Below are 20,548 nucleotides of genomic sequence, written 5' to 3'. Positions count from 1 at the left end.
ATTTTCCAATTGATGGTCATCCTCTCAATTTCTAATTCTCTGCCACCTCAAAAAGAATAGCTATAAATATTTTTGTACATATGGGTCATTTTCCCTTTTTCATGATCTCTTTGGGATATAGACATAGTAGTGGTATTGCCGAGTCAAAGGGTATGCACAGTTTTATAACCTTTTGGGCAGGGTTCCAAATTGCTTAATAGAGCCCTTTATTCTTGAACAGTTCTGTATAGTAACTCCCAATTTCCTTCTGTTATGAGAAGGGGGCACAGAATGGTTTCTTTACCACTTCTGGTTCTGGAGCATTAGCCAGGAGTCTCCTAATTGAGTGCCACTCGGTCTGCTGTGAGGCAGGGATGAGGTCTGGCCAGACAAGTGATGAATAAAACAGCTGTTGCCCCTTCCCTCTGATATTTTTTTCTTTTTTTTCTCGGGGCAATAAGGGTTAAGTGACTTGCCCAGGGTCACACAGCTAGTAAGTGTCAAGTGTCTGAGGCCAGATTTGAACTCAGGTCCTCCTGAGTCCAGGACTGGTGCTTTATCCACTATGCTGCCTAGTTACACCCCCCGCCATGCCTCTCCAATATTTCTTGCATAGCCCTAGTTAGTGTTCAGCCCTAGGAGATAATTCTTTATTCTGACACTCAGGAGAGGTAGCAACCTTAACCAAGGTTGCTGGGCTTATGAGGGACACGAAAAAGAAAGAGCAAGGAAAAAAGAAAACCCCTGCCCTCATGGAGCTTACAATCTACTAGGGGAGAAAAGACTGGCACCCTCAGTTCAAGTGTCACCTCCTCCCAGGAGGACTTTTCTGGTCCCCACCAGATGCCAGTGTGGGTCGGCATAAGAAATTAAATGGAAATTTTGGGGGAGTTTTGTGGAAGCTACAGATGACACACGGAGGCCAACAGATGACACGGAAAAAATTTAGAAACTCAGAAATGCATAAAATATGTTGTATAATATCAACATATTTTATCTTTTAATACCATAATAATTCAAACTTCTTCTCTGGTACAAAGAGAGAGCCAAAAATGTTTACTCAGATTTTCCAGATTACAGGAGTACCACGTTTCTAACCCGGAGATGTGGAAGGGATAACTGTGTTGTGTTTATCTTGTTTGTATTGATTTATGTATATTGTCTTCCCTCATTAGATTTGAGCTCCTTGAGGACAGGGACTGTTTTTGCTCCCGCATTATATTCCCAGTGCTTAGAAGTGCCTAGTACATAAAAGGTGCTTAATTAATGCCTGGTGATTGATTAATTGACTGACTACACATAAGAAAAGTGAAGAAATGAAAAAGAAAAAATAATCAAATACTAAATTGTGGAAGAGGAAGGGAGGGAGGGGGGTATGACATTCTAGGTTAGTACAGCCCCATTTGTAAGGACACAGAGAGGAGATGAATCCAGAACATCTATGGAATCATAGAGCAAACCAGGAGGCCAGTATTTTCCAACTACTATTTCGTGGAAACTTGTCACTGGTCCACAAAGCTTCTACTAGACTTTGAAATGGAAGGGACTTAGAGACAGGATATCAAATCCAACCCCTTCATTTTACAGATGGGGAAGCTGAGGCTCCAGAGAAGTGACTTGTTCAGGGTTACTCAGCTATTAAGTGTCCAAGGTGGGATTCAAACCCAGATCTTCTTGATTCCAGCTCCAGATCTCCATCCACTCTACTATAGTTCTGATTCTTCCTTTTCCTTCACCTTTTTTTTCACCTTCTCTTCTACCATCTTGGTTCCCTTATTTTCCTTGGCTCCTGTAGCCCACCCCAAAGAGCCCTTAAACAATGTATTCTTAACCTTGTTTAAGTTTGAAGAAACTCATCCACAGAGAGTTACCCACTGGGGACAGATATAGTTAGCCATAGAAACTTGGGACAATCATCAACTAAGAGGTGTGTGTGTGTGTGTGTGTGTGTGTGTGTGTGTGTATTTGTAGAAGACTATGCTCTATTTTGAAGGAGAGACTGCCCATCCAGAGAAAAATTTGTAGGAGTCTTTAGATAGGATAAAAAAGTTACATCTTTGTTTTCACTAACCTCTAACTGAATTTTAGCATTTCCCTCAATTAATTAAAAGCAGTGGTCCATAGACTTTATCAGATGGCCAAAGGAATCCACTACACACACACACACACACACACACACACACACACACAGGTTAAGAACCCCTGACCTAGGGGCAACTAAGTGGTGCAGTGGAAAAAGCATCTGCTCTGAAGTCAGAAGGACCTTAGTTCAAATACAGCCTCAGACACTCACTATCTGTGTGACCCTGGGCAAGTCACTTAACCCCAAATGCCTCAACAACAACAACAACAACAAAGAACCCCTCTCCTAGATGAACTGAGGCTATAAAGCGGAGATAGCTTAAAATTTTTGTCACGGAGGCAAAGGTAGGTCAAGGCAGAAGTGAAGGAACACAGCTGGGATATAGCCACCAAAGGAGAAGAATCCCACCTGAGATCCCTGAAGGTTTACCAATCCACAGTCTAGTTTAGAAACATGGTACTAGGAAAGAGCAGAGCATGTATATTGGGGCATAATGGGAAATAACAATTGGTTAGATAAGATGGGGCCAGATTATGGTGAGCTTAAAATAAAGGCAGAAGAATTTGGATTTCATACACTAAAAGAGAGATACTTTTCTCTGGATGGGCAGTCTCCTTCAAAATAGAACATAGTCTTCTACACATATATATAAACACACATATCCCTTAGTTGATGACCGTCCTGAGTTTCTATGGCCAAATGTCTATCCCCACTGGGCAACCCTCTGTAGACAACTTTCTTCAAACTTAGCAAAACTGATTCTCAGACAACAGAAGAAACACAATCCATTGCTGGGTCTGCCAGAATTTGTGTTTTGCTGGCATAGGCTCCAAGACCTCAAAGTCACCCTTGTACCATGAGGAGGCATCAGAAGAGAACTCCAGTGGAGGGGGTTATTCAATATGGTAGACAAAAAAAACAGTTTTTACAGCCTAGAAGTGACTTCTCAAGCTGAGTTTGGGGAAGATTAGTCTGGCAGTGGACCATATCCCCCCTGGGACATCAGAGGGTATTTCAGGGTATCCAGGCTCCAGCTAGAAGTATCCCTACCCCACCAAGTTCCTTTCCTTTTTTACCTGCCTACCTATTTTGAGGGTCCATTAGTCCAGAACATCTGAGTTTATCCCTATCTAGTAGCAATATAACAATCACAACATATTTATATGCAGATTTAGAAAAAACAATTAGGAGGCTATCCTCTGGGAGAAAATACGGATTGCTCCATTTGACATTTAAAGTCTTTCAAGATCTTGCTCCTCCTACCTGTTTTTCCAAGCTGATTAAACATTAGTCCTCCTCATACCTTCTATATTCCTACCCAACTGGCCTATTTGCTATTCCTAACATCCCATCTCCTGTTGACGTGTCCTTGGGTTGGCTGTCCCCTATTCCTGCGATACTGTCCCTTCTCACTCCCACTTTGTGGAATGCCCAGATCTCTGAAAAACTCAGCTCGGTGCCACTTCCTGCAGGAGACCTTTCCTAAACCCTGACCTTGTGATACTGTTCTTCACCACACTGCCAATAAATCAATAAGCATTTATTAAATACCTACTATATACCAGGCACCGTACCAAGTGCTAGGGATAGAAAAAGAAGTAGAATACAGTCCCTACCCTCAAGAAGCTTTCAATCTAGTGGGGAAGACAATGTGTGAAGCAATATATACAAGGCAAATTCTACACAGGATAAATAGGAAATAATTATCAAAGGGGAGGCATTAGGGGCTGCTAGGTGGTGCAGTGGATAAAGCACCAGCCCTGGATTCAGGAGGACCTGAGTTCAGATCCGGCCTTAGACACTTGACACTTACTGTGTGACCCTGGACAAGTCACTTAATCCTCATTGCCCTGCAAACACAAACACACACACACACACACACACACACACACACAATACAGCCTCAGAAACAAAGGGAAGGTATTAAAATTAAGAGGGACTAGGGAAGCCTTCCTGTAGAAGATGGAATTTTAGCTGAGACTTAAAGGAAGCCAGGGAGGTTAGCAATATTTTCATCACATATATTTTGTTTTGGCTTAACTGCATACATTTTGCTCTCCATGCCCCACCAGAAGAATGCAAGCTCCTTATGGGCAGGTACTGTTTGACTTTTGTGTTTTTATCCCTAGTGCCTAGCACAGAACCTGGCATGAAGTAGGAACTTAATTATTGAATTGAGCTGCAGTAATGCAAGGATGATAGGAAGAGGGCATGAATACAGTGGTCACAGCAAGAACAGAGGATGGATGAGACAGGCATATAAGAAGAAAGATCAATAGCACTTGATGAGGTCCTTACAAAGCTTTATAAGAATGTCCTTTTAGATCTACAGCAACTATGGCATCTTGAGTTGGACCCAAAATGGACTCATCTTTATTGAATTCCCATCTAAAGCCAAGAATTTTTTGAGGAGATAATACAGAACAGTGCTTCAGTGTTTCCACAAGTCATGCTAAGAGGCAGGGTGGCTTCTTGGGTGGGGATGACCTGCACACTAGGTCATCCTGCAACAACTCACACGGAATGGCCTCCAGAGTCAGTGCGGCATCACGGACAGGGTGCCAGACTTAGAGTCAGAAAATTTGGATTCAGATCATTCACTAGCTGGGTGACCCTAGGCAAGTCACCTAACTTTTCTGAGCCTCAGTTTCTTCATCTCTCAAATGAGGGTAACAATAGCACCTGACTCCCAGGATTACTCTGAGAATCAAATGAGATAATGTATGAAATGTGGAAAATGGGGAGCCCTATAGAAATGCCATCCATTATTATTATCATTGTAGAAATGTGGGGCACTCATTCCACCAACCCAGATAATAATAATAATAGTAGTTGTAGTAGTAGTAGTAATAGTGGGAGTAGTAGTAGCAGCAGCTGCAGCAGCAGTAGCTAACATTTATATAGCACTCACTATGTGCCAGGCACTTTAAAATTATTATTTCATTTAAGCCTCACAACAAACTTGGAAAGGTGCTATTATTATACCATTTTACAGACGAGGAGACTAAGGCAAACAGAGGTTAAGTGATTTGCTCAGAGTCACAGAGCCAGTAACTGTCCAAATCTGGATTTGAACTGAGATCTTCCTGACTCCAGGCCTGGAGCTTTATCCACTGTACCACCTAGATGCCTTGGCTCTCTATGCTTTCCTAGACAATCAGAGTTTCTCTTCTCCCCCTGCTACCTGTCACCGCCCTCCCCCCCAATCACCAGACAACCCATATAAGGAGCCTCTCTGGACTTAGGCAGTCTGACCCCAAGACCACCAGCCTCCTGTCCATCATAAGGAGAAGAGGGGAAACCTTTGTGACTTGCCCCAACCTACAGGGCTTATGCTCCATTTCCAAACCTTTCAGCTTCTTAAGGTTCCGTGTTCACCTTTATGGCAGGATGAGGCATCCTAGGAAGACCTTAGTGAATGGTGTTAAGTAGCTATTTAAAAGTAGCAGCTTGGGGCAGCTAGGTGGCGCAGTAGATAGAGCACCAGCCCTGGATTCAGGAGGACCTGAGTTCAAATCTGACCTCAGACACTTAACACTTAACTAGCTGTGTGACCCTGGGCAAGTCACTTAACCCCAATTGCCTAAAAAATAAAATAAAAAACATTAAAAGTAGCAGCTTTCCTTTCTGCCTGCCCTAACCCTCTGGCCCTTCTACCTACTCATCTTATACATATGCATACCTGTCCCACAAACATATTCAGGGATGTTCATCTTTTAAAGTTCTGGGTTTTGGTGGGTATATTTTGTTTGGAAATAATTTAAACCTCCCAACAAACAAATATTCAAATACTCCCACCAAGCACATTAGGGATGTTCATTTTAAGAGTTGTTTGTGGGGGCAACTAGGTGGTGCAGTGGATAAATCACTAGCCCTGGATTCAGGAGAACCCAAGTTCAAATCTGGCCTCAGACACTTGACACTTACTAGCTGTGTGACCTTGGGCAAGTCACTTAACCCTCATTACCCTGCCAAAAAAATAAATGAATACATTTAAAAAAAAAGAGTTGTTTATGCACAGTCCAGCTCGCTCTGACTTAACCAGATGAAAATGCAATGTATTCACAGAATCACAGATTTGGGGTTAAAAGGGACCTTGGTGGCCCTAGAGTCCAAACAATATGCCAAAGGAAGGCCTACTCTAACTTACCTCACAAGTGGTCCCCAATCATTCCTGCAGGAGAGTAATACTTTTTAGGGGGTGAGAAGGACGGGAGAAAAAAAGAGTCCCTGGGATAGCAGGGCATTATGACTTGGATCTTTGTTTCTTGGGGAACATATTAAGGATTAAAGCCCCAAAGCACTGTTATTCTGGGAATCATTCAAGGCACAATGGAGAGGAGCCTGATGGATGGATATGAGCAAGTGACAACATCTTGCAAACCAGGAAATACAAAGTAGTAGTAAAGAAGGTCATTATTTTAAATGATAGCATTAAAAGATATAGACTAGGGGCAGCTAGGTGGTGCAGTGGATAGAGTACCGGTCCTGGAGTCAGGAGTACCTGAGTTTAAATCCGGCCTCAGACATTTAATACTTACTAGCTGTGTGACCCTGGTCAAGTCATTTAACCCCAATTGCCTCACTTAAAAAAAAAAAAAAGATATGGACTGGGGCAGCTAGGTGGCAGAGTGGATAAAGCACTGACCCTGGATTTGGGAGGACTTGAGTTCAAGTCCAGCCTCAGACACTTGACACTTACTAACTGTGTGATCCTGGGCAAGTCATTTAACCCTCATTGCCCCACCCCCCCAAAAAAGATATGGACTGGACATAAGAACAGGGTGAGGAATGCACGGACAGTCTCCATGCTCCTTGTTGTCTCTACCAAGATTGTGGGAAAAAGGTCTCCAGTATGATGGGCAAACCTCCCCTGGTGACCTCATGGGAGGACATGACAAGGTCAGAATCGATGAAATCATCACTCCATTGGACCTATCAGGTTGCAGCTTGTACAGTTCACATTTCTCAAAAGACTTTTCATGTCCATGAAAGTCTTTTGAGTCTGTGAGCTGTGCAAGACTGGCACAATCCCATTCCCCCATAAGCACTTCTCCATCCCATGACCCCCCGAGCATGAATTCTTGTACGATGTGGTGGTAATTGAAAACCCACAGGGGAGACTTTGGGCAGAGCCATAAAATCATAAACTCAGAGCTGGAAGGGAATTTAAAGATCACCAGCCCACAAAATCCCAGAATATTAGGGCTGGCGAAGCAGCCACCTAGTCCAACCCACATCTGAAAAAGGTCCTTCTGCAACACACCTGACCAGTGGGCACCCAGTCTGTATTTGAAGACCTTGAGTGAAAAGAAGGCTCCTGAGGCATCCCATCTCACTGTTGGATAGCCCAACTTGGTTTGTGTTGGTTTAGTTTTTTGCTAAGTTTTCCCTTACAACCCCTTCATCTACAGGTGAAGGAACTGAAGCCCACAGAGATAAAGTGATTTGCCTAAAATCAACCAACCAATCAATCGATCGACAGACATGTATTAAGCACCTACAACATCCCAGGTACTGTGCTAGGTGTTGGGAATACAAATATAAAAGTGAGACAGTTCCTGCCCTCAAGAAGCATACATTCTACTAGCGGGATACAACATGTTCCCAGAGAATTGCATGTGGGACATACATGTGTGAATGTTACCCATATGCACACATACATATATGTGTACATATGCACATGTATAAGTGTACATATGCCATAATGTGTTGGGGTTTTATATATGTGCATTTTTGTTGTTGTTCAGTCATTTTCAGTCGTGTCTGACTCTTCGTGACTCCATTTGGGGTTTTCTTGACATAGATACTAGAGTGGTTTGCAATTTCTTTCTCAAGCTCATTTTACAGATGAAGAGACTGAGATAAACAGGGTTAAGTGACTTACGGAGGGTCACACACCTAGTGTCTGAGGCCAGATTTGAACTCAGGAAGATAAGTCTTCCTGATTCCAAATCCAGCGTTCTATCCACTATAGCACCTAGCCACCCCTGTATATATACATATGTGTGTATATGTGTATGTATACATATATGTATGTGTACACATATGCCTATCTCTAATTTATCTTGTATAGATCTTATTTATACACAGTTGTCTGCATGTTGTCTCTCCCACGAGAGCAGGGATATATCCCCCAAGTCTCCACTTTTAGCCTTTCTTTGTGTCCCTAGCGTTTAGCACAGTGCCTGTGCTATAAAACTATATACATAGAGATATACACATATGTATATATACCTCTATATGTATATATGTATGCAAACATTTTTCTGGGGACACTAACAATTGGAGGAACCAGGAAAGGCTTCTTGAAGGAGATGGTACTTGAGCTGAGCCTTGAAGAGTTCTAGGGGGTCTCTGTAAGAAGGAGATGAGGAAGGAGAGCCCTCCAGGCATTGGGGGACAACCTGGGCAAGGCTTTGGAAATGGAGTGTCAACTATAGGGAGCTGCATACAGGGCAGTTTATCTGGAGTATAGAGTGTGTAATGGGAAAGAATTCAGAAATCAGTCTGGGGAGTTAGGCTGGAGCCAGACTGTGAAGGTAAATGCTAAACAGAGGAGTCTGTACTTAATCCTAAAGTCCACAGGAGCTGTTGAAGCTTTTGAGGCTGCTAAGAGCTGTGTTTTAGGAATATGAATTTGCCTGCTGCACGGCGGATGAGCACAAGGTACAACAAGGAAGGTACAAGGAGTGGCAGCAGGTATAACCCTTGCCAGTGTGGGCAATCATGGGGTCATAGGTCTAGAGCTGGAAGGGACTTTAGAGGCCATTTAGTCTCACCCCCTCATTTTACAGATAAGGAAACTGAGGCCCAGGGAGCTTAAGCAACTCATCTAAGATAGCAAGTAGTGGAGCGGCCTTTCCGAGGTTCATCAATTTGATGTTTCAAGACATACTAGACTAGGTGATGGCCTTTGTCAGCTGGAAGGGACCTTAGAAGTCCCCTAATCCAACACACTCCCTTTCCCTCATTTTACAGATGAGAAAATTTAGGCCCTGAGAAGCCAACACCACCCAGGTGATAAGCAGTGGAAAGGGGTATTAGCTTCTACTTCTTCTGATTACAAATCCTGCAATCTCTAAGGTCCTTAGGGGATAGAGATGCCACTCTACCTACTTTATCACACACCTCTTCAAATCACTATGCATTTCAAGCAACTGCTGTCTTTTCCTTGCTCCCAAAATTCAATCTGGTTGCACCTGAGATTATGGGAGTGGGGCATTAAGGGCCTTCTTCTCCCCTCTACATTGGGAAGACTCTTCCTGATGTAAATGAGAGATTAAGGGTCCATTCCAGCCCATCATCCTTAGGCCCTTCTGAGATCCCTGATATCCTCCGTTCCAGAACCTTGTTCTATGTCCTTCCCTAAACGTTTCCCTGATTTTTGCCTGGGTTTCCATCCACACTGCAGACAAGCACGATAATACCAGGGCAGAGCTAGCTAATGCATCCTAAACTCTTGGCTTATGAAAAGCACTGGACGGATGTTTCAGATGGTGTTCTCACTAAGGAAGGACTGTGTGGAGAATTGGTCTAGGTAAATGGATGCTCTCTAGAGCCCCTGAATGTGAAGTGTGGGTGTGAGGAATAGGAAGGCAAGAAGAAGGAAGACTGGGAAGCGATGTCTTCAGAGAATCTATGAGTTAGGGAGCGAGGAAACCAGTAGTTAAGGGGAAAGGGAGGAGGGGGGGTTAAGTAAAACCACTTATGAATGTTCTTAGCCTAGGGAGGGCTAAGAAAAGTGTGGTGGGTGCTGCCACTCACCTTTTACCCTCAGAGGACCCAAGTCTCAAACAGGCCCAGAGTAGGGTCTTGTCTGTTCTCACCCCATAACTAACTTGGCTCCAGCTTGTGAGAAATTGGCCAGGGAAGCGAAGGAACAAGGAGAGAGAGAGCCTTCAGAAGAAGGTCAACTTTGGTCTCATTTGATTTAAACCTTCCTAGAACATCAGGGAAGGGGTATAAACACTGAAGTGATGAAACTGGTCGAGGAGCCAGAACTGGGTGGAGCTCTCGTCACCAGGGAGGGCAGAGGAACAACACCAAGGGGAGGGGGGGAGGTAATAAGAAACATAGACAGGAAATCACAGCCAGGGCCTCACTGCTGCAAATAAGAGTAACAGGCCCTGAGGGGGAGGAGGAGAGAGCCCTTGTGTACCCAGAGAGCCTGTAGAAGGCTCCTCGCTCAGAGATTGGGGCTGGAGCTGGCTGTGAGAGGTGGGGACAGTGAACAATCATCTGGGAGAGTGGGTCTGAACAAACCCTGGAGCAAAGACCCCAGCATATTCAGGGCTGCCTCCACCAGGGCATTAGCCTCTGCAAGAAGAAATTCAGGGCAGGATTGAGAAGGCTAACTATGGACCACTGGGATAGCTCTGACCCTGCTACACCAAGAAGAGGTAGGTAGACAGTCATGGGAAGATGAGGGGAGGAAGGGGAGAGGTGTGTGGGGACAGAGGGTGGAAAGGGATAATTTATCTGCATGAATTTAGTAAGATTAGCCATAATCCATCCATTTACCCCTTTGTTTCCCTCCCTCTTCCCCTATCATGCACAGAAAGTCAACAACCATTTAAGTGCCTACCCTGTGTCGAGCACTGTGCCAAAGGCTAGGAATACAAAGAAAGGCCAAAAAGGAGGTCTGGGGGGACATACGCTTGCTCTCAAGGAGCTCACCATCTAATGGGAGAGATAACACACAGACAACTATGTATAAATAAGATATATACAAGATAAATTAGAGATGACCTCAGAAGGAAGGCACTGAGATTAAGGAGAACTGGGAAAAGCTTCTTGCAGAAGATGGAAACATGGAGTATCCATGAGTGAAATCTGAAGATGGGTGGATTTAAAGTTAATGTCATGGGGGCAGCTAGGTGGCACAGTGGATAAAGCACCAGCCCTGGATTCAGGAGGACCTGAGTTCAAATCCGGAATCAGACACTTAACACTTACTAGCTGTGTGACCCTGGGCAAGTCACTTAACCCCAACTGCCTCACTAAAAAAACCCAAACAAACAAATAAAGTTAATGTCATGAAAAACTTCCTTGCCATTGGACCAAAAGGCCTCTGAGCTCCCTCCCAACTCTGAGATTCTGCAAGTTTGTGATTATGTGAAGACTCAAGTGCTGGTGGCATTGGTCTCTCACAAGCTACAACTAACACACACACACACACACACACACACACACACACACATACTCTCTCTCTCTCCCTCTCTCTCTCTCTTCCTTATTAGCCATGGTTTTCTGACCTTTCTAGTATAAAGGTCATCCTCCTTGACAAGAGAAAGTGCAATTGAAGTAAGAGTTGAGCAGCTCAGCCTTCTTTCCATCATCATTTACCATCTCCCTTATTCTCCCTGAGGAGGAAGCCAGTCCCTTCTTGGATCCAATGGAGTCCAAGCTCCTTCAGGACAAGGCTGGCACCACTTCTGTATTTGTCTTCCCTGCAGCTGTCAGAAAGTCTGGCATACACTAGACACTGCACTTAGAGCCAGGAAGAACTGAGTTCGAATGTGACCTCAGTCACTTACTAGCTATGTGACCCTGGGAAAGCCTAAGTGTTGAGTCCTCTTCTCTTTTTGTTCCAGAAGAGTTCTCATTTGTTCTCCTGTTTAGAGACCACAAGGTTCAGAGATAAAAGTATCTGATCTTAGGGTCATAGATTCAGAGTTGGAAGTGATTTTAATTAAGGACATCAATACCAAGCCCTTCATTTTACAGATGAGAGCTAGGTTGGGGTTCTAAAGTCTTGTCTTCTGATGTTGATCTGCTTCATGATTTTGGGAAAGACTTCTGTTTCCACAAAGAAATCAAATGTTGAAATTTAAAAGAATCTTAGAGAGATCATATAGCATACACCTTTCCCCCCATCACCACAAAACATACATTATCCCAACTTACATATGATGACTACAGAGGTTAAAAGGCCACCACCGGGGAAGCTCGGTGGCACAGTGGATAGAGCACCGGCCCTGGAGTGAGGAGGACCTGAGTTCAAATCCGGCCTCAGACACTTACCAGCTGTGTGACCCTGGGCAAGTCACTTAGCCCCAATTGCCTCACTAAAAAAAAAAAAAAAAAAGGCCACCACCATGCTAAACTTCATCCTTGGAAGCAGAGTGTCCAGGGAGCTGGTGGTCCCTCTGTATGCTGACCCAGTCAGGACACATCCAGAGGAAGAATCATATTCAGTCCTGGGCACCACATGTTTGATGGATTTAAGTAAATTGAAGAAGCCCTTCAGGATAAACCTGGGTTGAGGATCAGGAGACTGAAGGTCTAGTCTGGCCTTGAACACTGGTCACAGCCAGCTTCCTCTCTCCCATTTCTCCCTTCAATCTCCACTTGGAGAAATCACTTGGAGAAATCACTTACTCTTTCTAGCTCATTTTCCTCTTTTGAAAATAAGGAACCCTGCCCCATACTCACAGGCCCCTAGGATGGATCTGACAACCTCTAAATTCCCTTCCCATTTTGATATTCTATAGCCTCATCAGGAGGCACTCTGGGTATTATTAACTCCATTTTATAGATGAAGAAACTGAGAAAAGAGAGGTGACATGTATCCCCTAAGGTCATATAGGCAGTAAATGGCAGACTGTGAGACTAGAACCCAGGTCTAGAACACCTTAGCTTAGTACTAATGGTAAGATGGATGTTTGTATCTCTTCAAAAGCATTTCCTTGCTTAGAAAATGGCTCTGCAAGTTAAATTTGCATAGAAGTCCCATCCCCTATAACTCAGGTCCTTAGCCACCTAGTTCTCACTTAAATGGCCCACTCTTCTGTTCAGAGAAAAATGAGCAGCTTTAGGCACCAGGGTCAAGGGTTGGAGGAAGTGGTGGAAATTGCTGGTGAGTGAAGCAGCTGGAGATGGGGTGGGATGGGGTCCTGACAGGCACCAACTCCTTCTCAGTGAGGTCCACGGGAGGCGACGGAGAAGCCTTATGTGTAGCAGAAGAGGAACCTGTTGGAGAAGAGGAGGAAATGCCAGCATTCCCATGCACCCAGAATGGTAAGGGGCCTCCCCAGGCTGGCCAGGGAACCCCACCCATGGGCAGGGCAGCCGTGTGGCTAGGCACTCACACTTCCACGAGAGCAGGGCATCAGGGTCGGTTGTATCTCTAGGTGAGGCTGAGGTTATCTGGTAGCCATTCTCACTCCCCACTGAAGCGAGGAGTGGAAAATGCTTTGTCCCAGCCAGCCAGGATCGATAAAGCCGTTTGGAAATAGACCAAAGTTTGTAATTTGCCTACCTTCCCCTCTTCCAGCACCCCCTCTTTTATCCCTCTCCTCCTCCTTCCTCCCTTTCAATGCCCCTCTCCTTCCTCTGCTAGAGCCTCATGCTGCCCACTGGATATTCTGACCTACACACACACCCTTCTCTCAGGGGACCCTCGTTTGAATGTTTCTGACTCACCCCACCCCTGTCAAAATGAAAGGCCTCTCAGGGCCTCAATGAATAGCTATTTAAATCTAGTAAAGAAATTGCCACTGAGTAAAATTTCTATTTTAACAGGTATGAGTGAGGTCTGTTATTTGGAGGCTAAGATGAGCAAGAAGCAGATCTTAAGGTCTTGCCTAAATGCTCTGTAACCTGGGACAAAGTTATATTGCTGTATTCTACTTGCCCCACATTAGGCACTCCCCCTCCCCACAGAACCCGACCCTCTCACTTCCACTGGGGATGATCCTAGACTACCTCTCTCCCATTTCTCCCTTCAATGTCCCCAGTCTTAGGCAAAGTTCTAAGCTCTGCTCGGTCCCTCAGCTATCTTAGAGAGAGGTGAGGCTAGAGAGGGCCGCCAGAAGTGTGGGCAGGCCAAGGACGATCTGAGCTTAGTGACTCCAGCTGCTGGGTTCAATTCAAATCAATTAACCAAGTGTTTACTGGGTGGGTCCTACCTGTGCCAGGCAGCAGCCCTCTGTTGGAGCCTCAGGTCGGTCTAGACCAATAACGTCAAACATCCTGAGCGCAGCCTGAACCTGATTAAAAGATAATTGGGAAATATATGACAAAATAAATAAAAATACAATAAAACCTAGATAACACATTTTAAAACTGAATCAAAGGGCAGCTAGGTGGCACAGTGGATAGAGCACCGGCCCTGGATTCAGGAGGACCTGAGTTCAAATCCGGCCTCAGGCACTTAACAATTACTAGCTGTGTGACCCTGGGCAAGTCACTTAACCCCAATTGCCTCACTAAAAAGAAAAAAACTGAATCAATATGAGGCCTGTGAGGATCCTGATGTACAGATAACCCACTCTGCTTCTATTTGTGTGTGACACCCCATTCTGGACACCGGGTAGTAGCTTTCCCTCAAATATACCTCATGTGCTTAAAGACAACAGAGACACCCAAAGATAGAGACAAAGAGACAAAAACAGAGGAGGTACCTTAATCTCACTCATTCCAAAGGCCTCTAGAACCAGAAGACAGATGAGAAGCCTGGAAAAGGGAGTAGAAAACTGTTCTCTTCTCATCCCCAGTATGATCACCAACTGAGGGAGGTCATGGCCAAGTTCACAGAGGGAGATCTCTATCCCCAGGGTCAGACCTGGAGACTGAGTAAGTCCTACCCTTCTTCCCACACAGGTCCAGCAGGGCCCAGCTGTAGCCGCTGTCAGAAGAACCTGTCCCTGCACACATCCGTGAGAATTCTCTACCTGTTCTTGGCTCTCCTGCTGGTGGCTGTGGCAGTGCTGGCTTCACTGGGTGAGTGGAGACCATGCTCCCCTGAAAGGGCACATCCCTCCTCCCCTCTGCATGCACGACTCTCCTCTTGGCCAAACTATGGAGAAAGACCCATCCGAGGACCTTGATAACTTCCCAGTCTATTCACTGCCTCTTGATGAGCTTTTGGGGATCTTCTGGCCCAGGGTCCCCAATCCCAGCTGCTTTCAAGCCTAGAGAATCTCAGCCTCCTCCAAGACATAAATCAGAAGTTCTTAATCTTTTTTGTATCATGGACTCCTTTAGACAGCCTGGTGATGCCCATGGATCCCTTCTCAGAAGAATGTCTTGAAATGCATAACAATGGAAATCAATTCTATTGAAATAAAGATGGGGGCAGCTAGGTGGCACAGTGGATGAAGCACTGGCCTTGGATTCAGGAGGACCTGAATTCAAATCCAGCCTCAGACACTTGACACTTAAGTAGCTGTGTAACCCTGGGCAAGTCACTTAACCTTCATTGCCCTGAAAAAAAAAAAAAGAAAGAAAGATGTATTTTTTCCCATCCAAGGTCATAGACCCCCTAAAATCTACCCACAGACCCAGAGGTCACTATGTCACATGACATAGAGGAAAGAACTCTGGATTCAGCGTCAGGAGACCTGGCTTCTCATCCCATCTTGGCCAGTAACCAGTTTGGGCAAGTAACCCCCTGGGGCCTTACTCTGGGGTCAAATAGGGGTGTTACACTAGACCCTTATGGCCTAACTCTCTAGTGCTGGCTGCGGGGAACTGACTACCCTAGAGACAGATTCAGAGCATCTCTCAGGGGTGGGAAGAACAATACAAGGAAACAACCTGGGCCTGGAATCAATCCACTACTTAACATGTATGCTCTGGTTGGGAAGCTCTCTTCCTAACCAGAGGTCACAGAAGGTAGCAAGCAGAAAGAAAGGTTTTCATCTAATTCTCCCAGTACCTTGACTATGCTCTGGTTGTAAATATGGTTTAATAATAGCCAGAGTGTGGGGCAGCTAAGTGGTGCAGTGGATAGAACACAAGCCCTGGAGTCAGGAGGACCTGAGTTCAAATCCGGCCTCAGACACTTGACACTAGCTGTGTGACCCTGGGCAAGTCACTTAACCCCAATTGCCTCACCAAAATAATAATAATAATAATAATAATAATAATAATAATAATAATAGCCAGTGGGGGGCGGGAGGGTACAGTGGATAGAACACTGGCCCTGGAGCCAGGAGAACCTGAATTCAAATCTGGTCTTGGACACTCACTAGTTGTATGACCTTGGCTAAGTCACTTAAACCTAATTGCCTAAAACAAATACCCAAAGATATGCTGGTAAATATTTAACAAGAAGTTCTCCAAAAACATAGGATTCACTTTTAAGTTTAATCATTTTCTTAGTCTAAATATCAACAAAACAACAAATCACTCCCTGATATATAGCACTCACTCTGAAAATGGTTACTTCAAGTAGACTCAGCACTCCCCTGAAATAGCTGACATTTAAGTTTTCAAAGCTCATTACATTTTCTGTATGGACTGTGCTTGGTATAGGAAGCAGAGAGCTGCTTTCAGAGGCCTCTGATTCCTATTTGCTGCAAGTTACTCTAACCTCTTAGGGCCCCAGGTGACTCTCTAAACCTACCTTCCTGGGAAGCTGCTGACCTGCTTCAGTAGCAGGAATTTCCTCCTATGCACCAGTGAAAGAAAGTCCAGGTCGGTTCCCTATCCTACCCTTTTTCATTTTTACAACATGTGTGATTTTCACATTGATTGCAGCCTGAGCCAGATTAAACTGTAACTGAGAAATGTTTAACAAAATTTAAAAAAAATCAATGCACCATAGATAATGTTGATATGTGGTTTTCTAAATCAACATAGGGCATGCAGAGATCCATTTCTATTTGAGTTGGACACCACTGGATTAAAATGACTTCAGAAGCCCTTTGGTCTAGATCTGTTATCCTAAGTTTCCTTTAAAGAAACAAAACAAAACATTCATTGGTGAAAGTCAACAGTAAAAAAAAAAAAAGTCAACTGCAGATTGCCAGTGAAACTCAAATAAAGTTAGTCCTCTTCCCTCGAAGATTCTACTTCCTTTCCCAGGAATTCTGGCTTTGAGTAGTGACAGTCGGGCCCAGGCTGATACTCAGTAGACATTGTTAACTGACAATCCACTGGGTCCACAGAAGATTCTCTTACACACCACAGGGAATTCCAGATTGCTTTAACATATCCCCAAGCAACAAAGGAATCCCTTTCCAAAACCCCCGATCATAAAATTATAGGATTTGGAGTTGAAGGGGAGTCAATGAGACATAACAGTCACAGGAGTCAGAGTTTGAATCCCTTCTCTCCCACTTATCCTAGGATCTAAAGGGCCTTAGAGACCACTGAGTCCAATCCCCTCATTTTACATATGAAGAAACGGAGCCCCAGAGAAGTTAAATAACTTCTCTAGTCATAGACTAGTAAGTGTCCGATGTGGGATTTGAACCAAGATCCTGACTCCAGATCCGGTGCCCTATCTACCCTACCACTCACTGCCTTTGTCAGTCTAAATGAGTCACTCCACCTTCCTGATGGATCTCCATTTCCTCATCTGTAAGACTCCTGATCTGTGCTGGATGAACACTAAATGTCCCTTCCAAATCTCAAGTCTTGTTCTATAATATAGCCATTTACCCATTGGCATCCAGCTAACTGCGTGCCCAAGCAATCAAAAGACATTACGTAAGCATCTCCTTCGTATCAGCTCAGATCCGGCAGGCCTCTCAGAGAGCTCCTAATCCAATCTCATCCTGTGGCATCTTCTCCCAAATTGCTCTATTTTGTTTAACCAAATTCCCCATAGCCTTCGCCTCTTATGTTCTCACCTATGTTGCTTCCACAGTGTTTAAGAAGGTGGACTCTCTCTCAGAAGACATCACCATCACCCAGTCAAACTACGAGAAGAAGATAGTGTCCATGCAAGAAAACCTCCAGGAGCTAGGTGAGTTATGTACAACCCTCCTTGTGGCTGCTCTCTGACCCAGGAGAGAACTAGATCTGTGTCCCCCTAGTCCTATAGCTGCTGGGAAGACAGACAGTTTCACATTTGCCATTCCAGACAAAATAACAAAAGCTGATATTACAAAGGGCTTTAAGGTTTGCAAAGCGCTCTGTTTAGTTGTGTTAGACTTTTCATAACCCTGTGGACCATGGCCCTCCAGTGCTGTCCATGGGGTTTTCTTGGCAAAGACACTGGAGTGGCTTGCCATATCTCTTTCCTGTGAATGACCCGCCTAGGGTCACACAACTAGTAAATGTCTGAAGCCAGATTGGAACTCAGGCCTTCCTGACTCCAGGCCCAACTCTCTATCCACTTAGCCATCTAGCTGCCTCAGCAAAGCATTTTGCATATATATAATGTTTCACTGAAGCCATACACACAACAACCCTGTGAGGTAGCTGCTAAATAGACCAGCCCTGTGACAATTTCTAATCTAAGAGCTGCCTGGAACATTGATAGGTAACATTGCCCAAGATAACATTGTCAGTATGTGTCAATGGTGAGCCTCAAACCCAGACTCTCTGGTCTTAATGCTATGCTACATTGTTGTTATTGTTGTTGTTATTATCATTCCTATTTTACAGATAGGGAGACTGAGGCCTGAATAGGGCCTGCAGGCACCCAGCAGACAGTGGAAAGAGTGCTGGATTTGAAGTTAAAGGAGTCAGGTCCAGATCTTAGCTCTACTATTTATTATCTTCTTGACCTTGAGCAAGTCACTTCAGCTCTCTGAGCCTCAGTTTCCCCATCTGAAAAATGCGATGTTTAGACTAGATGATCTCTAAGGTGTTTCTTCCTGTCCTAAGTGTCTGAGAAGGAATTCAGATCATCTTGACTCCAAAACCAGAGCTCTATCCATGATACCACACTGCCTTTGAAATAAGGATAGTGAGGGGCAGCTAGGTGGCGCAGTGGATAAAGCACCGGCCCTAGATTCAGGAGGACCTGAGTTCAAATCCAGACTCAGACACTTGACACTTACTAGCTGTGTGACCCCGGGCAAGTCACTTAACCCTCATTGCCCTGCAAAGAAAAAAAAAAGGAAAAGACTTAAGGATAGTGAAATAAGTGGTAACTAATTCTACAAGATTCTGAGAAGACCTCCTAGGTCTCTTTCAGCCCTGAGATTTTCTCATTTTCTACTTGCTGCTGCCTTCCAGAGGGGGAGGCAGCTACCTGGGAACAAACACATCTGACTTGGAATCAAGTGGGACCTGGTTGGGGGCACAAGCCCATCATGTTCCACCAGCAAAATGTGGAGCCCAGGGCAGGGATGTATGTAAACCATCATTTTTTCTGGCAGAGAAAACAGGGGTATGATGGGAATTGAGCAGGGCTCCTCTGTATTGTGGGCTACCATCCTCTTGTCCACTCTAACCAGGCTTCCTCCACTCCTGCCTTGGTCCTCACCTCCTCCCCACCAGAAAATTCGGCTCTGCCCAGGGGGTTGCTAAGAAATAATTCACTTCTCCCAGGCTCTCTAAAGACAGGGAGGGGAAAGCATGTGCACATACTAGTTTCATCTTCATTATTTACACTCTCTCGAGCCTAAACAGGCCACAAAACAATAAATCAAGGCCTGGTTTGTAGTGATTTGCTTTTTCTGAGGTATAAGTACTCACAATGAAATATCTAACAATTGACAGAGCTGGCTCCAGCGCATCCCAGACTCTATACCCTTGGAAGCACCCCGGGCTCTGACAGATTGGGCTTCTACCTTCTCTTTCCCAATCCCAGGCCTTTATTTCAATTCCCACCTACCTACTGTGTGCTGATTCCTCCCTTCCCATCCATCCACCCACCCACCCACCCATACCCACTTCCTTGTATCCCTCTTCTTCCATTAGAATATCTATTCCTTGAGGCCAAAGACTATCCTGCTTGCTTGTATTTGTCTTGTCCACTACATCCCAGGCCATCACCAGTCATCCTGACTTGTGCCACTGGACTTAGGTGACTCTGGAAAAGAGAATGAGACTACTGACATGCAATTCTGCCCCAGTTAAATACAATTCAAGCACAAGTCAAGAGATCACTCTGTGATGTCATTGGTCTTCTAAAAAAACAAAAGACAAACAATATCCTCCCTGCTCTTTTTTCCCCATGGAGGTTACAAAAAACAAAACAAAGCCTTTTTGTTAATCTTATTTTTCTTCCTCAGCCTTCGAACATTTGAGCTTCAGCACCCCAGACACTGCTCTTCCAATATCTTGCCATGATTTTGTATTCTATTTCCTGCCTTCCCTTCTCACACTTCCATCTCAACACATCTTTTTTTTTTTTGGTGAGGCAATTGGGGTTAAGTGACTTGCCCAGGGTCACACAGCTAGTAAGTGTCAAGGTTCTGAGGCCGGATTTGAACTCAGGTCCTCTGAATCCAGGGCCGGTGCTCTATCCACTGCACCACCTAGCTGCCCCAAGCCGCTACTTTTAAATGGTTGATCAGTTACCTGTCAAACTCCATTGATCTCTTTAACAGTTCCTTGTTTTCCTCAGAATCATTTCTCTTCATGTGAGAATTTCATTCCTGAGAGCTTCCTGTCCTTTCTGGGCTGACATTCCCCCATGGAATTTTAGTTTATGGAATCTTGCCTACTCATCCCTTCCTTGAACCCTTTGAAATCTGCTCTCCCAAAACCTAAGAATATCTATTTTTCACAGCTCCTTTTTCTATCATTCTAAAATGAAGCAGTTACTTCCCCCCAGGGTTCTCATCATTTCTCCCC

General features: G+C 44.7%; 1 protein-coding gene and 1 long non-coding RNA gene across 7 annotated transcripts in view; one reads left to right on the top strand and one right to left on the bottom strand.

The window, feature by feature from the left end:
• The window catches only part of LOC122742759, a 75,226-nt gene that overhangs the window by 6,955 nt on the left and 47,723 nt on the right, over window positions 1–20,548 (bottom strand). Inside the window, exons 1-3 of one of the 3 annotated variants that reach the window (XR_006354955.1) lie at window positions 14,470–15,192; window positions 13,975–14,055; window positions 11,687–13,036 (exon numbers count right to left, since the gene is read on the bottom strand). This is a non-coding gene — a long non-coding RNA (uncharacterized LOC122742759). Of the gene's footprint in view, window positions 1–11,686; window positions 13,037–13,974; window positions 14,056–14,469; window positions 15,193–20,548 lie in introns of those variants that run through there. The other 2 variants (XR_006354954.1, XR_006354953.1) reach the window with 2 other exon arrangements.
• SCARA3 (scavenger receptor class A member 3) overlaps window positions 1–20,548 on the top strand; it is a 65,775-nt gene that overhangs the window by 15,620 nt on the left and 29,607 nt on the right. For 2 of the 4 annotated variants that reach the window (XM_043987232.1, XM_043987231.1), the window contains 3 exons: window positions 12,986–13,084; window positions 14,669–14,788; window positions 17,664–17,762. In XM_043987232.1, the coding sequence (XP_043843167.1) occupies window positions 12,986–13,084; window positions 14,669–14,788; window positions 17,664–17,762 (318 nt within the window). Of the gene's footprint in view, window positions 1–10,027; window positions 10,465–12,985; window positions 13,085–14,668; window positions 14,789–17,663; window positions 17,763–20,548 lie in introns of those variants that run through there. The other 2 variants (XM_043987230.1, XM_043987233.1) reach the window with 2 other exon arrangements.

This window comes from Dromiciops gliroides, chromosome 2 (genome assembly GCF_019393635.1).
Source record: "Dromiciops gliroides isolate mDroGli1 chromosome 2, mDroGli1.pri, whole genome shotgun sequence".
In the NCBI taxonomy this organism is placed as follows: Eukaryota; Metazoa; Chordata; class Mammalia; order Microbiotheria; family Microbiotheriidae; genus Dromiciops; species Dromiciops gliroides.
Note: the sequence above shows the minus strand (reverse complement) of the source record. Positions and strands in the feature narration are given on the sequence as shown.